This window comes from Perognathus longimembris, chromosome 2, assembly GCF_023159225.1.
Source record: "Perognathus longimembris pacificus isolate PPM17 chromosome 2, ASM2315922v1, whole genome shotgun sequence".
NCBI classification, from domain to species: domain Eukaryota; kingdom Metazoa; phylum Chordata; class Mammalia; order Rodentia; family Heteromyidae; genus Perognathus; species Perognathus longimembris.
The window spans coordinates 146,090,193-146,106,587 of NC_063162.1; the positions used below are offsets into that span (position 1 = coordinate 146,090,193).

General features: G+C 44.2%; 1 protein-coding gene across 3 annotated transcripts in view; it reads right to left on the reverse strand.

Moving 5' to 3' along the window:
• Window positions 1-1,852: 1,852 nt before the first annotated feature.
• LOC125347268 (TRPM8 channel-associated factor 1) overlaps window positions 1,853-16,395 on the reverse strand; it is a 34,116-nt gene continuing 19,573 nt past the window's right edge. For 2 of the 3 annotated variants that reach the window (XM_048340402.1, XM_048340401.1), the window contains exons 3-9: window positions 12,368-13,362; window positions 12,037-12,134; window positions 10,766-10,979; window positions 9,971-10,210; window positions 8,924-9,261; window positions 7,448-7,698; window positions 1,853-4,351 (exon numbers count right to left, since the gene is read on the reverse strand). In XM_048340402.1, coding sequence (XP_048196359.1) covers window positions 4,342-4,351; window positions 7,448-7,698; window positions 8,924-9,261; window positions 9,971-10,210; window positions 10,766-10,979; window positions 12,037-12,134; window positions 12,368-13,362 — 2,146 coding nt within the window. In that variant the 3' untranslated portion in view covers window positions 1,853-4,341. Of the gene's footprint in view, window positions 4,352-7,421; window positions 7,699-8,923; window positions 9,262-9,970; window positions 10,211-10,765; window positions 10,980-12,036; window positions 12,135-12,367; window positions 13,363-16,395 lie in introns of all 3 variants that reach the window. The other variant, XM_048340403.1, reaches the window with a different exon arrangement.

Genomic DNA, 16,395 nt, shown 5'->3' on the forward strand with positions numbered 1-16,395 from the left:
ACTTCTGGCTTTTTCTATATATGTGGTGCTGGGGAATTGAACCCAGGGCCTCATGTATACGAGGCAAGCACTCTTGCCACTAGGCCATATCCCCAGCCCCCATAAATAACTTTTTAATGGCTCTCAGGTGCACATATTGGTATTGACATAAACTCTGTTTCCTGATGCTGTCATCAATGATCAGCATATAGCTTATTTTCTTCTTCAATCCTTTTATTCCATCCTTCCACCTGTTGCTCTCTCATGTATTCAATTTATTCCTAACATGAGTAGCTATGAAACCAACCACTCAACCTGAGACTAGAACTCTCCTAAATTGCCCACATTCTGTCAAAAATGGCCTCTTCATAGCATTAATGAGTCCAAGTGATTTACTTACGGAGGTATATGCCTGTGTTCATGTGTGCATGTGTATGCATTGAGAAGAAATATCTCTGGGAACTGGAAGATCATCTTCTACACCTTCTCTTCCATACACAAAAGATTGTTCCCCCAATGATATGAATCAAATTATATTTTTCCAGATGGAAGCCAATAGAAAAGCCACTGTAGTTACTACTAGCCTGTCCTATTAGTCTATTTGCCTATAAAGATACTTTTGTACAGGAAATGAGTCTGTGGCCTTGGGGATGAGGTGCTGATGTAGATACTAAGTATATCAGTGATTGACCTATGATGAGCAGATAGGAAGGATTTCTAAAAAATACTGCCTCATAATTATTGCCTGTGAAGCCAGTACTCACCAGAAAGCTGCAGATGACCTGCATTTAAACAGCACAGGAATGTAAACAAATGGCATATTTCACTTCCCTTTTACCAGGGTGCAGATGGAGTGGTGTGGTGGGAGACAGAAAAGAACCTGAGGTCTTTCTATGACAATATCCATCTAGGAACTGTTCTCTGTGAGGGCAGATCCTTGTTCCAGAATCTAAGGATGCACGGGACATAGAGGAGATGCTAGTTTAGGCAAGAAAAGGCTTTGCTACACATATTTATTTTCAATCAGAGATGTTCATAAAAATGGAGCAAGAAGAGATGCTAAGACAGCAGGGCAGAAGAAACTTGGTAAGCTGAAGAGTTCCACCAGATAGGTGATTTTTTTCGAGTGTAGGGGAAACAGCTGTAGGCAGATGGCCAAATACAGGGATGGCAAGGAACATAAGAAAGGGGCTGACAGATGGACAGGAATCCGCTGATGCCAGATGGTCTCACGATAGACTCAGTCCTGTACAGCTATTAAACCGACAGGAGCACAGAAGAGCTTGTAGTCTCACATGGTTCTTCTTGATGTGTTTTCCAAAATAGAGGCGCTAGAACACTATTACCAGCTACAACACTAGCTGTGCTAACCTTCATGGAATGCCCTCTTTTGCAACCCTTTATTCAATTAATATTGTAAGCTTGCTTAATCAGACATTGTGCGACCAGCACAGGGCTTTTAGTTTTTCTGTAACACCTAGAAGTACGCTTGAACTAGAGGCAGGTATATAATGTGGGTAAAACTGAAGAATTAGGTTATATGCTGAGTTACATATCAGGTAAATCCAAGTACTTTTGACAGTGGCTCACACCTATGATCCTAGCTACTCAGGAGGCTGAGATCGGAGAGGATTGTGGGTCAAAGCCTGCCTGGGCAAGAAAAGTTTGTGAGACTCTTTATCTCCAATTCACCCCCAAAATCCAGAAGTGGAGCTGTGGCTCAGGTGGTAGAGCACCGCCTTGTGTAAAAGAGCTAAGTGACAGTACTCAGACCCTGAGGTCAAGCCCAAGTACTAGCTCAATTGATAAGACAACTTGGAAGGCTTTGTAAGGCAAATCAAGGATTTTGGTCCTGTTGTATCTCAAGTCAGTGTGAAGCCATTGAAGAATTTTTATTTGAGTTTATTAGAAACTTTTTCAAAGTTATACATGCACAAGGTATAAAATTAAATAGTACAGAAGGACTTGAAATGAAAAACAGTTTCCCTTGCCACTCTTCCTTAGTCCCGTACCTTAGATGCTTTTTCACAATATTGATTTCTGAATCTTCCGGCCACTAACTTCCTACATTTAAATAATGTTTAAATAATAGTTTTTTTTTTGATTTATGGACTGTAGGACAATTTTTAATCTCTAATAATTCCTCATTACAAAAGATAAGGATTTAACTTACAGTATCTCCCATTTTCCTATGCCCATCCTTCTTCAAACGTTTGATATGTCAGTTTAGCATTTGTATTGGTTTAATGTATAGCATGGATTGATATACTGAAGACCTTATGCGTCCTGCCCACTTTGAATATATAAATGCTATCCTACTCTTCCTTCCATTTCTTTGCCCCACACTAAATCTCAACCACTTTCTGCTTTCTTTTTACTTAGCAGGTCAGCACCACTTTCAACTTCCATTCTGAATCAGAAATTAAGCCTCTCATGCTGTGTTGACAGATCAGAACACTGAAGACAAATACACAGCTACTATCACCATTATTTTTACTAGGAAAATGGTTTTTACTGGGAGACAAGTAAAAGTCAAGATATTTTCTTTCCTACATACTTAACATCATACCTGTACCTCTGGAAAAGAAATGTCCTACCACCAAAGCCAAAGTGACTCTCTTCTTATAGACATGGGTAAGCAAAATCGAGTACCATTTTATTTTGCTTCATCATTGGATCTAAGATTCTTGGTACAGTTCTGATTTGTCTATCTTTTTTTTGTTGATTAAAGAATGCATGTCTTTTATTTTCCATCATCCCAGTCTCTCATGGATACTGCAGCATAGAATGCATATTATTCGCAGCCCAAGATGAGACTGTGCTCTCATACGAATTGGTACTGCTGCGCTTATAACTCTAATCTGAAATCCTTGGGGCTGATCGTCATTCTAGAGCCAGGTATTCTTTTGGAACAACCGTCACTCTACATGGAGATAACATGAGGCCTATTGTTTTGTGTATCCCATTTCCTCTTTTGTGGGTTTCCTCTTCATTTTTTCTGGAGAACTCCTTCTGTAAAGGTCCTAAGGGAGGTAAACTGAAAACTTGTCTTTGACCTTCCTCTCAATAGCCTGACTTCTATGGAATCCTGGGTACTGAAGTTCTCCAGAAGCTCTGTGAACACATTGATCCACTGACCTCTAGCATTGGGGCTGCTGTTGAAAATTCAGCTGTGATCTAGTTCTCATGTCTGTGTAGATGAACTAATGATGATGACCTAGTTTTCTCACTGGGCACTTTAACATCTTTCCTCTTTCATTAGTATACCAAAATTTCATAAGATTGTGTTCTGGTCTGTTAGTCTGGAGGCTTAGTTTATGCAATTCAATTCTTTTCCTTTTTATTCCTTCTTCCATGTTTTCTAGAGAACCTAATGGTTACATATGATTGTCTAGGTCTCTTCCTTTCCCTTATATTTTGTGTCTATTTCTTTTTGTTGTGAATCTGGGGAGTTTCTTTCATTTCACTTTTCAGCCTGGTCTACTGAATGAATACTTCTGGCAGTCTTATTTTACCTTTAAAGTGTTTTTGTTATTCTGAGTTTTCTCTCTCTTTTTTTTTTTTTGGTACTATCTTGTTATGATCTTACATCTCAAATCTCTCTAAAAATAGACAGAATTTTAAGTCAATATCCCCCCTCATTAACTTAATGTTCTCTAGTGTTTGTAGACATTTTCATACTCTTTAATTCTACATGGTTATTTTCTATATACATCTCCCTGTTCTTCCCTTCTTCACCTCCATGTTTGGGAGTCTCTAGAAGACAATCACATTTAAGCTTACATGTTCAGTACTGACTTGGGCAGGAAGTGGTATCGGCTTCTTCTGTGATTCTGTGTTCAGATCTGTTTCAACAGCAAGTTTCTTCTATAATTAGACACTTCACTATGGGTCTCAACTCTCAGTAGAGAGTTGGGTGATTGGCTAAGGGACCACTTATTTCCACAGAAAGGATTTTATTTGTAGCATCAACTCTTACCTCTCCTCAGACAGCTTATGCAACTCCTTTATACAAACAACCACAACGACACTGAATCTTAAACTGTTACCAATAGTAGATTGCCTGTGTTCTGTGCACAAGGGTTGGGGTAGAATAGGATAGGGAACAAATTTACAACTGGTACAATTCTTTTGTAAATAGACACTTTCAATGTTCAAGTCTCTTTGGGGTTGTGATATTCAGATCAGCTTATACTCTTGTCTGAAAGTACCTTCACTTTCGCTCATTCAACTCATTACCATATTTCCTCCTCTTTTTTTTCCTCTCTTCTGGAAATGTGTTGAGATCTTCTCCAACCAAATGCCTTCCGTTTCCTTTGCTGAGATGTGTCAGTTCTCTTTTTGTGTTTCTTGACTTCAGTTTCAGTGGGGCCTGGGGAAGGAGGGGAGGTAAACTCATATGTTCAGTCCATCATCTTAAATTGGCAGACCCATTGGAGGCTTTCTGACAGGGGTGTAATAGAGATAACTTCACTTTTTTTTTTTTAAGGGATCCCCAGACTTTACTATTGAAAGTGGATTAAACAGGGGTAGGGATGGATAAAATTTAATTCTAAAAGACTGAGGATCTAATTTCCTCCCTGAGAAGATGCAATATATAGGACTTAGGGGGAGGGTGTCAGGCACTTACCAAAATAATCCATCACTCAAAATCCAATAACTAGAGGATTTATTTCAGGACACTCTGGAGAGAATGACTAAAACCCGGATAACTCAGAACCTAAAAGACTTGCCTGGTGGTGAAGGGCTTACCTTAGTGCTACTTATTTGGAAACATCTTAAATTTTTCCTCTGGGCTGATATGTGGAGTAATCAAAAGACTTTTTGTTTTGCTAAAATTAGATGAGGAGTAAATATAAGGAGCCCAAACTCTGGCAAGTTATGGCATTAAGGTCCTCTTGTTTACTGACTGGTTTCTGTATTGAAGGATGCATCTGGTCATTTGAAGCACTGTAATTATTTATATCTGGTCTGGAACCGGAATGCCTGGGTTCAACTCACAGATCTACCACTTACTAGCAATACAGCCTTAGATAATTTGCTACAAACTCAGTTCTTTCATTCTAAAAATGGCAGTGGTAATGGTTTCTATCTCTATGAAATTATTGTGAAATTTGAATGAAACAATGTACACAAAGGAAGACTGCAATACCTGGCACATACTCAATACTTCATAATTAATGACAATTCAATGCTGAATGAATACTTAACACCTAAGTTCAAGGAGCTTAGATATTCACAAAACAGGGGAAATAATTACAGAACTGAGAAATGACATGATGAAGAAATCCCCCACCTTCCCCAAACACAAAAACTTCATGTAGTTCAAACCTCAATGTCTACACAGTCTCCCAATTATCAATGAAGCAAATAAAAATGGTATATTAGTGTAAATAAAGAAGCGAACTAAGAAAAAAACCCAGCTGGTTGTATGCAACTTCAATCTTAGAGCCTCAATTCTTGTTAAAAGACTGTAAAGAAAAGATAGCAGCAAACAGGAAAATCTTTGAATGTTTGGTAACTGGATGAATTTGGGGTTGTTTCTATTTTGCTCCAAAATTAAGATGTGTGTGGTGAGTGTCTTTTGATAGAGATTCTGTCTTGAATGTGTGTCAGTGTGACAATCTAAACACCACGACAAAGAAGTTGGATGCCTACAGTTTGCAAAGGAGGAACAGTATCTAGGAATCGGTCTGTTTTTTGCACAGAATTCCAGTCTGGATTTAAAGAAGGAATTTGGTCCAAAAGAAACCTAATTTTTGTTTTTTGAAAACCTATTTTTGCTTTTTGGCAGTTTTTACAATGTGGTTTTTGTTTCTGTTTTGTTTTGTTTCACAGCTACGTAGGGCCAAGGGCGATAGGTAGGTTATGCCTATGATCCTAGGCATTGAAAGGTTGAGGCAGGAGGATCACAGTTTGAGGTCAGAGACATATAGCAAGGACCTGTTTCAACGAAGCCAACCAACCAATCCACCAATACATCAAACAAAACCTACTGTGAATTTAACATCTTTACCTTAGACTCATAGAGCAATATACCAGAATCCTTGCAGGGCATGGTATGAAATGAGGTGGGATAGAAAACAATTATGAACTGTGTACTTCAACTGTACACTTCAATTATGGAATTCTATATTTCAAAAATATGTTTCAGAAATAATTTTTGAAGGTTTTGACTGTGAAGAATGAGAGACGTTTGATGAGGAAGATATGTTTTACAAAGTGTGTATACATATCAAACATCAAGTAATAGCTAGCACATTACTATGCATAATTTTTGCATGTGTTTGTGTGTGTGTGTACCAGTCCTAGGTTTCAGTGGGGCCTGGGCTCTGTCTTTGAGCTTTCTTGCTCAGGGCTAGTATTCTACCACTTGAACCATAGCTCCACTTTTGGCTTCTTTTTGGTGGCTAATTGGATTTAAGATAATTTCTGTACTTCTATGTATCAGTTTAAAACATGAAAAACTTATGAATTTATGTGAAAATTCCATGTAAAAGTGAAGTCTAGCTCTAAAATGATACTGAGTTAATTAGATGATAAAAATAGTAGCCAAGATTTCTGCTGTACAGAATTTAACCCTCACAATAATGAGAAGTAGAACCCATTTTATAGAACAAAGAGACTGAGTCACAGAGAAGTTAAAGGATTTTTCAGAGTCATACAACTAATACGTGAAAGACCCAAGACGTGAATGCTATGATTACTCACCAGCAGAAATAAGGACTGTAATTGCTAAGCTATGGAAAGCAGTAAACTCCTTATGTTGTGGACCAGCTGAAATCAAACAATCCCTTAAGATAGTATGGACTCTCTATATAGTTCATCAAACTCTTCAGAATCATCCACCTGAATTTACATAGCAATTCCTGTGAGACCCATTCCACACACAAGGAAATGTACACTCACGAAGTGACTTTCCCAAGAGCTAGGATCAAGGTCCTTCCCACTAGACCAGGCTGCTTTTCCAGGACCTTGTAAACTCACAAAATGTGTGAGTCATCTGGGAGCTGTCTGGATGACAACGTAAATTTGTCTTAAAGGGGAGGTTAATGGTGATGTTTTTGACCAGCAGGTAAAAACCTAGAGAGAATCCTCAGAATGCCAAGCAAAGAACCACCCTTTAGATGCTATGTGCCAAGAGGAGGGACCGAGGGCCAATAAATATAGAAACAAATGCCCAAGCCCTCAGAATGGGGTGAGTATGGGGTGGGAAGGAATCTGACCACTGGCAGCACAGGAACAGCTCTCGTGAGCCAACAGAAGGCCTTGTTCCTGAAGAATTCTTACCCGTGGGTTGCTGTGTTCTTAACCCACTTCCTAGAGACAGAAGTTGGTCATAAGACACAGGGGCACTGATCTAGGAAGGCAAGGCCAGGACCCTCAAGGACAGAGGTAGGGGAGTAAATCCCCACCTCTGCTACCTCCCCAAACCTCTCTACCTGCCACCTCGATGGGCACTCCTTACATCTGTGTGAGGAGGTACAATTTCATAATATTTTCCTTCCATTCAGGCAGATAGGCCAGGCTGGTAGCCACTTCCTTCTGGATGGGCCAGGCCCAAGCCTCAAAGAATGGAGCCAGATTCTTCTGTACTTGGTGGGAGAACATCTTGACCCACAGATTCATTTTGTCCACATTGTCTGTGGGCAGGTTGGTCTGGTTCCGGTACTCGGTGAAGAGACGGATGAATGGCTCCCAACCAAAGGCCTCCTGAAGCTAGAAAGAGAAGGGGAGAAGTACATGAGACAGCCAATCCACGAAGACAGCAAAACACAAACTTAACATTAGCTCTCCCTCCATCCCTGACCTCTCTCTGTTTTGCATGCAAAATTTTAAATATGGCCTTAGGGCTGGCACGGTGCATGGCACAAAGCAGACACCATCGGTGATGGTGATGGCAATCGTTGCAATGACCAGCATCCAAAGTTTTCTACCCATATCATTCACCTGTCTCACGACGGTGAAGACGGTGATGGGATATTACACAAGGGCTGCAGCAGAACAACTTGCATTCACTTTCACAGCTGGGATGCTAAACCCCAACCCTACCCTGGTGTAGTGCGAAGCTCATGAATTAGAAGTGTGCATTTAATTCACAAGGTGAATAAAGTGGCCTTTGGAAGAAAAAGTGAGTGAGTTAGAAGTAGAAGACGACAGATAGTCCGGCTATCTAGAACTCAACTGAGAAACGACATGACGCAGAGATCCCCTGCCCTTCCCCAAACACAAAAACTTTAGAAAGAGGTAGGCTCCCCGAAGCCATGGAAAGAGCTGGTGTTAGTCAGACTGACGGGACTTTCCAGGTAAGAGGCACTTGGGGTAGTCTCCGAGACTCACCAGACTTTATTTTTGGATGAGGAATGTTTTGGTTCCTAGGGCAAAGTAACCCCAACACCAAGGTGAAAGTAGGGGCTCCCTGGCCATTTCATATCCTTCTCAAAGCAGAGCGAATCAACAGAGAACTCTGGCAGGTAGAAACACCAGAATAGAACAGGCCTGGCCTTACTCTGAGGCCTGCGTAGTGGTTCGAGGCCTCTGGGACAGGGAACTGGGGCATCGAACAACAAGCCAGCCTTCAGGCCCAGGACAGCCAGGAATCCTGGACTGCTTACAAGAGGTGGAACTGATCTACTTATCTAAGGAAGAAACAGGTCATAACCTATATTTAGTGTGTGTGGGGAAGGCTGTTCACTAGCTATCGAGGAGAAGCATTTGGCTTTAAATGCAGGTATGCCTGGCATTAGTGAGAGTAAGTGTAGTGTATCTCTAGTACTTTATCTGGCCCTGCAAAGAGTTCTACAGTTCCTCAGTGCTTTCTCTGCTGTTACACATCCCTACAGAGGGGTGGTGGGAGGTCTTTTCGATCCCTAGAAGATCATCTAATCCAACACGTGGTCCCCCACAGCAAGAAGCCCCATCGCCCTCCATTCTTGCCCAGCACCTGCAAATACGTCTCCAGTGCAGTCCACGCATTCCAGTTTTTCACATTAGGCCCCTTGCCCAGGTAGATTCGAACTCTCTTCTCGCGCACAGGGGGCCACAGGGCAATGTTGGCCCGGCTCCGGGGGATGCCCAGGACGGTCTCGTGCACGTACACACACCACAGGTTGCAGGTGGCCTCCGTGGTGTGCGGGGGGAACTCCCACTCCTGGCGCTGCTGGTTGCGGCCCAGCTCGTGCACGGGGCCCCACAGCCCCTTGGTTCTGATGAGCTTCTCGTTGATGAGCTCCTGCACCGACTCCAGGTGGCACATGATGGGGTACCCCGCGTGCATCCAGCCTGGGAATGCAGGAGGGGGAGAGGAAAGGGTCATGGCCTCGGACAACGGTCAGCAACTTTCATGCTCCGAAAGGGCGATCATTCCAAAGACAGATCCTTCCAGAATTTCTCTTTCTTGGAGATAAACCCAAGTTTCCTGGAACTCATTCCATAGTCCGAGGCTGGCCTGGAACTCCTGATCTTCCTGCGTCAGCTGCCTGAGTTCTGGGGCTTCCATTCCTATGCTCATTCTGTAACAGTGTATTCACGATTACATACGGAGTCCCTCACAGTGATACGGAGTCCCTCACAGTGATACCTAATTATGCATGCAAGCCAAGAAAAGCTTCCATTTGTTCCTCAAGGTTTGTACACCTCCATTTTTTAGGCTCCCTGACCCAAAGGCAAAGAGGTCATGATGAGTCAGTGTTTTCCAACTCTTGAGCTAGGTCCAGGTCCTCTGCTAGCTCTGCCTTCTTGAATCCCTCTCCCCTCCCCTCCCCCCCCCCCCCCACGGGACACCTGGAAGGGCTCAGGTGACATCTCTGGGTGCCTCTGACATCTCACAACATGTGACTTCAACTACGCTTTATGATATTAGCTTTCCCTTTCTATTTAACCACCTACCAAGACACCACACATCTTGCTAGTGGAACACTTTTCCCCTCCTGGCCACCTGCTGTGGAGACAACGAAGGTACTGTGGACAGAGATTTGCTCAGAACACCCACCGACTGAGATCTGCACATCAGCCACAATCCTCTGAGGCAGACGCAAGGGGAAGGGCTCGGCTCCCAGCCGGGCCACCGCCTGCATCACCTCGTCCCAGAGGCGGAGCAGTGGCTCGGGGTTCTCCAGGGCACGCAGATTGGCAGTTGGCACTGTCAGGATGATGTTGTCCGTGGCCAGCTCGCCCCAGGGACCTGGGTGTTGTTGGATACGCCTCTTCCACTCTTCCTGGGATGTCTCCCCTAGGAAAAGAGGCCATGGGGCTTTTTGCCAAATCCTTCAAGTTCAAATAGACAACCTGGGCTCCAGGAGAACACCAAGGTCAAGAATAGCCACCTTCCGTCTTCTTTCCATCCTTCTGATATCCCTATTGGATCTATCTATCAAGCTGTCTGTCTGTATATCTATCTACACACATATATCTATACATACATACACATGCCTATATGTATATGTACACACACATATATACATAAACATATATACATATACACATAGGTATTTCCCCCTCCCCCATGGCACTGGGATTGAACTTAGGTCCTCTACCACTTGAGCCATGCCCCCCCTGGTCCTTTTGCCTTTAGTTTGTTTTTCAGCGAGGGTCTTGTGCTTTGGCCCCGTCTGGCTTGGAAACATGATCGTATGTGTCCTCAACGTTCAGTCTTTTCTTCTTGGCCCCAGTGCTGCATCTCATAAGGCGGCCGCCCTGCCCCTCTTCTGCTAGTCTACATTTTTCTCCCCAGAGTCCCGGTGACTCTGCCATCCCCAGTGCTTCCTAGCCCTCGGCTTCCACTCACCCAGTTTGTAATAGGGAGCGTGCACAGCCCCCTTCACGGTGATGGGCACAGAACCCAGCTTGCTGGTCTGAGGCACAATGATGTACAGCAGGCCACCCCAGAGACACGTGATTGACTTGGTGGGTTTGTCCAGGCAGCAACGGTTAATCACAAGCGGGCCCCGGAACAGCTTGCTGGCCCTGGTCAGGTCATCTGTGTGGCAGCCAATCTGGATCTGGAAGAGAAATCCCCCTCCAGAGTCACCACAGGGCATGGGGGGGGAGGGGGGGGGAGGGCATTAGGAAGCCCAGGAGGTAGGGACTTAGGAAGGGTCATTAGGCCATGACCCCATTGATGAGACCCGTGAGAGAAGGTGAGGTAAACAGGAAAACAGGAATTGTGGCATTCCTCAAGGTCATGGAGTCTCACAGATCCACAGGGCTCCACAATGGGTCCTCTGGAGGCGTTAACAGGGTGCTCTGAGGCACCATACAATCACCCCCAGAAGGCTAATTCGGGGGAGAACCAGTTTCCATACATGCATCAGACAGAATCCACTGTGGTGACTCTGGCACTGGAAAGGGACAGAAGGGTCGTGAACGTTGCACGAGGCAGTGTGATCCAGATGACACAGTTGGGGGCGAGGGGCAGATTCAATTCCTGGCCTTCTCAAGGCGCTCTTTCTGGGGAAGGTAGAACGGCCCTTGTATTAGGTAGTCTTGGAACTGTTTTCCTTGAGTTTAGGTTAAATAAATGGTAGAAGAGGTGCTAATAAACAGGGCACAGAATTGGCCGTTACCTTTACAATGGGCCTGTAGGGAGACAGAACAGGATGGCAGGGCAACTTTGCAAATAGGGTGCGCATGTGTGGAAGTGGCAGAGAAGAGGTGACCCTGAACACTTAAGAACAGTTAGGAATGTGGTGAAGAACAGACTGTGGTCAGGAAGACCGGGTGTTACAATGGGAAGTGTCCATGAAGACGAAAAGTAAGCTAAGATGAATCTCTGTACAAGAATAGAGTACCTTCCTTTTGAGATCTCTCTTAGTCCCCCCCCAACTCTGTAATGTAAGATAAAAGCATAATACTTCAAGAGGTTGAAATTGGTTTGTTTTGAGTTCTGGGCTCTGGACTATACTAGTTTTATTTATTTTGCTTTTCTGGAATGTAGTTGCCTCATCCCTAACGATAAGGGTGCTACCTGCCTTGTACTGCCCACGTGGTTGGACGGGGAGGCGAGCGCATTGGGAGTCCCTCCCCACCCTCCTGGTGGGAGACGGGGTGTGGCCTCACCTTCAGATCAGCAGAGGCAGCATCTTCCGGCAACGAGACTTCTATGACCTGTCTTCCAGGTATATAGAGACCGGTACTCATCCAGCAGTACCGGGTGCCTGTGGGAAGCAAAGGAAGGGCAGGCTTGAAGTGACGTCCTACGGCCCTTCCTCAGGACTGCAGACCTCTTTCCATCCCTGCTGCCCTGACTGATCTCTTCTAAGAGCACCCACAGCCCCAGCCTTCATCGCCTCGACAGTACGCAGCCAAGGATGGCGAGGGGCTCCCTGGAAGTCCACATCCTCTCCCAGTGCTGCGTCTCCTAACCTGAGCTCGCCCCCTCCTTCCATACCTGGATTGGTGCAGTTCACCTCCACGGTGATGGGACATTCTGAGGGGCGCATGTAGGTGCTGCTGTAGATGTCTTCAATCTCCGGGACTAGCAGCGAGAGGTCGCTTCCGGAGTGGGCTAGGCCCGTGGCCAGGGAGAGCATGGCCCCTCGGCAGCAGTCATTGATCACAGGGTTCTCTCGGGTGGCCACGGGGAGCCGGTAGCGGCTCAGCAGCTTCCTCAGGAGCCGATGCACGGACATGTAGGCGGGGATCTCGTCGGCAGGGATCTGCAGGAAAGCTGCGCCATCGGGGCCCAGCTTTGCCAGCCAGCCTTTCTCCACATTCCCTCTCTTCCTGCCCATGATGACCTGGAACTCCGCCAGGGTGGAGCGGAAGTGGTAGGTCCTTATCCCCGCTTTAGGGGTACGGAAGGGGCCTGGGTTGAGGCTTTGGCTTGTAATGCTGATTCCGAAGGGGTTGAGGAGCAAATTTGCTGGGAATCGAGCCAGGGGGGACACCCCTGGGTTTTTGAAGGCCCACCACCAAGCCTGGGCCCCAACGAAGAGCCCACCACCCTCTGCCACAAACTCCTGCAGCTCCTTGACCCCGACATCACTCATAGGCTCAAAGCAATAGACACTGGCGTCGCTGGTTAGACTGGGCTCGATGCTGGTATCTATGCCCCCGACGGCGAGCAGACCGCTCAGTGTTCTCAGCTCTGTCTGCACGACGATCTTGCCTCTGCGGCCCCCATCCAGCCAGCGGACAGCATTGAGCAGAAAGGGGCCCAGCTTCCCCACGGTAAATAATACCTTATGGCCAGTCACCACCACCCGGCCCCGGCCATAGCGGGCAGCTGCGATCACACAGCCATGATAGGTATCTAACCCCAGAGGAAATGCCAAAGCCCCATGCACCAGCAGCTGAGATGGGAAGCAGTCTGAATTGGTGATGTCCAGCTCGGAAATGCCATGCAGGAGCTCTTCTCTGTCCTCAGAGAGGTCATCTTCACAACTGCAAAAAGACAGAAGAACCCTGGATTAGAGGGATGGGTGGGCCCTACCCAAAGCCCCTAGGCCAGCACCTGGTACACGGCAAGGCCGCAGATCATCTGCCCTCATTAATACTATTTTTAGCTCTTTCAGGAGAGCTGGGAGAACAGACTGGACAGATCTGAACTCTGTGGGCCTGGAACTTTTGTTGGAGGGAAGATAGAAGGTCTCAAGATTAATTCTGCTCCGCCTAAATTCTCCAAAGGGAAATTGTGAAAGAAGTCCTGCTCTGTGTACCCAGTACTTCAAAGAATCTAGATTTTAGTTTATTAAAAAATATTTCAACTCTTTTGAACATCAGCTAAAGAATTGAGTAGGAAAGCGGGCTTTTATTTTGATGAGGAGTCTCTTAGAAACTTCATACTGGTAATTTTCCCAGAATCTATGGACAGCTGAGTTATTATCTAAGGAGTAGCTCAGGAGAGCTGACTAGCCTCAATGCCAGTGAGAACCTCTGGCTCCCTGAGCCAAGAGGACTGATTCTATCTAGAGCTCCGCTCATTCTTTGGCTGCCATGGGAGAGAATACCTGTGTTCCGGGGGTTTGCTCAGCATCGTGCGTCTATTTTGCATGGATTCCTAGCTTATCCTGAGAGGGCCTCAGCACACCCACAAGCCCCAAATGCTAGATGTGACTCCGAATCCCTAGCAGGATTATTGGGAATAGGGTCATTTCTTATCAGCCTGAGACTTCAGACCAAGTTCAGCCATTTTTATTAGCTATAGAGCTGTGGCAATTGTGTGGTCGGAAGACAGCTTTTGAAGAAACACCAAAACCTGTGGGAACCTATGGACAACACACTTGTGGTATTTGTTCTGAGCTCTAACTAACGGACAGGGAAATGGATGGTCTTCCCAGAAGACCCTTCTCTGAAGACAAAGGCATCTCTACAGTTTGGAGCTGCTGTCCCTATCCCTGAAGTACTAGCTACTAAAATTACTCAACCAGTTCTTCTGCTCTGATTCCAGGCTTATCAAACATTTTTGTGATTACAATCTTGCTGTTCAAGACCATCTGCTGAAGAATATCAAGAAGCCACTGGTCACCAGGCCAAGCAGAATGAATGGCAGGGTTTTGTATTGGACAACCTAATTTTAATTTGATGATTCTAACAATGAGATTTAAAAATGCTTAGTGTTTTACATTTATCTTTATTACATTTTAAATTTATTTTTATCGGAAGGATGATGTGCAGAGGGTTTACAGTTACATAGGTCTGGTAATGGGTACATTTCTTTTTGAACAGTGTCACCTCTTCCCTTATTTTCTCCCAGTTTTTCCCTCTGGACCTCTCTCCCCCATAAGTTGTATAGTTCATTTTCAACGTAGTGTCTAGTGAGTATCACTGCTGCACTTGTTCACCCTTTGCCCCGCCTTTTCTGTGCTCTCCCTTTCCCTCTGCAAAATAGAGAAACTTACATACAAGGTAATTAACTCCAAGAAATGATAACAAGAGTTTTTTTTGTTGTTGTTGTTGTTATTTTGCCATTTTGTTTTGGAGTTTGGGTTTTTCCTCCTTTGTCACTGCTTTTGATTTCTGTACTATGGATTTCGTTAAACCTTTTGTTTTCTTTTTAACCAATGAAGTCAGTGAACAAAGATGGTTATTTTGCTTCAAATGAACCCATCAGCAACACCAGGACTTCTGAACTAGCCTGGTGTGACAAGATAAGAAAGTGTCCAGATCTTCATCTAAGCTAAAACTATCTGAGTTCCCGGTCAGTCCAGGAGCCATTTTCAGAGGTATCTGCCTGTTAGCTACAATATCCAAGCTGTTGGCAGTAGAGGAGCTAAATAATATTTTCATAAATTTCCAAACAAAAGCTAATCAAATATGACTTTTCTTTCTCACCCTCTTCTAAAATAGAACAAAAGTTGTTTAAAAAGAAATCTACCAGGACAGATGGGGGAGAAAGATGGAAGGGGTGACATTGATCAAGATGCATTGTACTCATAACTGATTTGTTGAATTGAAACCCCTTTGCATAACTACTTAGAGATAATGATGATGATGATGATGATGATGATAATAATAATAATAATAATAATAGAAATCCATCACAGCTCTGGGTTTTGGAAAAACCGCAGTCTGCAAATGCGAATGTAGGGTTTTGTGTTTTTTTTTTTTTTTACATATTAAAATGAAACGAAATGCTATAGATCAGAAATCCATTGGAACAAAAGAATCCTGTACTGAATGTGTATAAGAAAGACCAAGGAAACAAAAGGATAATCACTTGTTCTGGAAAATACACTGCAGAAACCAGTAATGATCCGTCTAGAATTTCAATGCAATTTCCAATTAACATCATAAGTCACCAAATTAAGTTTGATGGGAACTAATAGCATGAAGGAGAAAAGTATGAAACTAGGCAAAAAGAAAAAACCAACTCCCAAGGAAATGGCAGGTGGAGGAAAAGTTCTAATATGTATGCTCAGGCACTAGTGAGTTTAAGAGGACATATTACATCTTCCTCAATTAAAGAAAAGGTAAGGGAGGAGAGAGACAGGTTGATATAGAAACTCACTAACTGGAATAAGAATAACAATGAGACTGACAAACAGATAATCTCGACTTTAACACAAGGGAAGAAAATAAGTCTTGGCCCGGCTAAAGACTGTAAGTTAAGTGGAAAATTGAGCAAAAGTTATTCTTGACTATGGTGCACAATGCTGCAATGAACATGACTGTGTTGGTGGCTTTACTGTAACATTGTTTTTGTGTTCTGTAGAATAAATTCCCAGGAGTAAACTGCTGGGACATAGAGTAGTTCTATATTAATTTGTGGGGGAACCTCCATAATGCTTTCCAAAGTGGTTGAACAAACTTATATTCCTACTAACAGTATATTAGAGTTCTCATTTGGCTGAATCCTCACCAGCGTTTATTTTCTTGATAGTGGCCACTAGAACCCAGATGCCCCTCAATGGACAAATGGATCAAGAAAATCAAGAGAATGAATCAATGGAATTTTACTCATCGATGAGAAAGAAT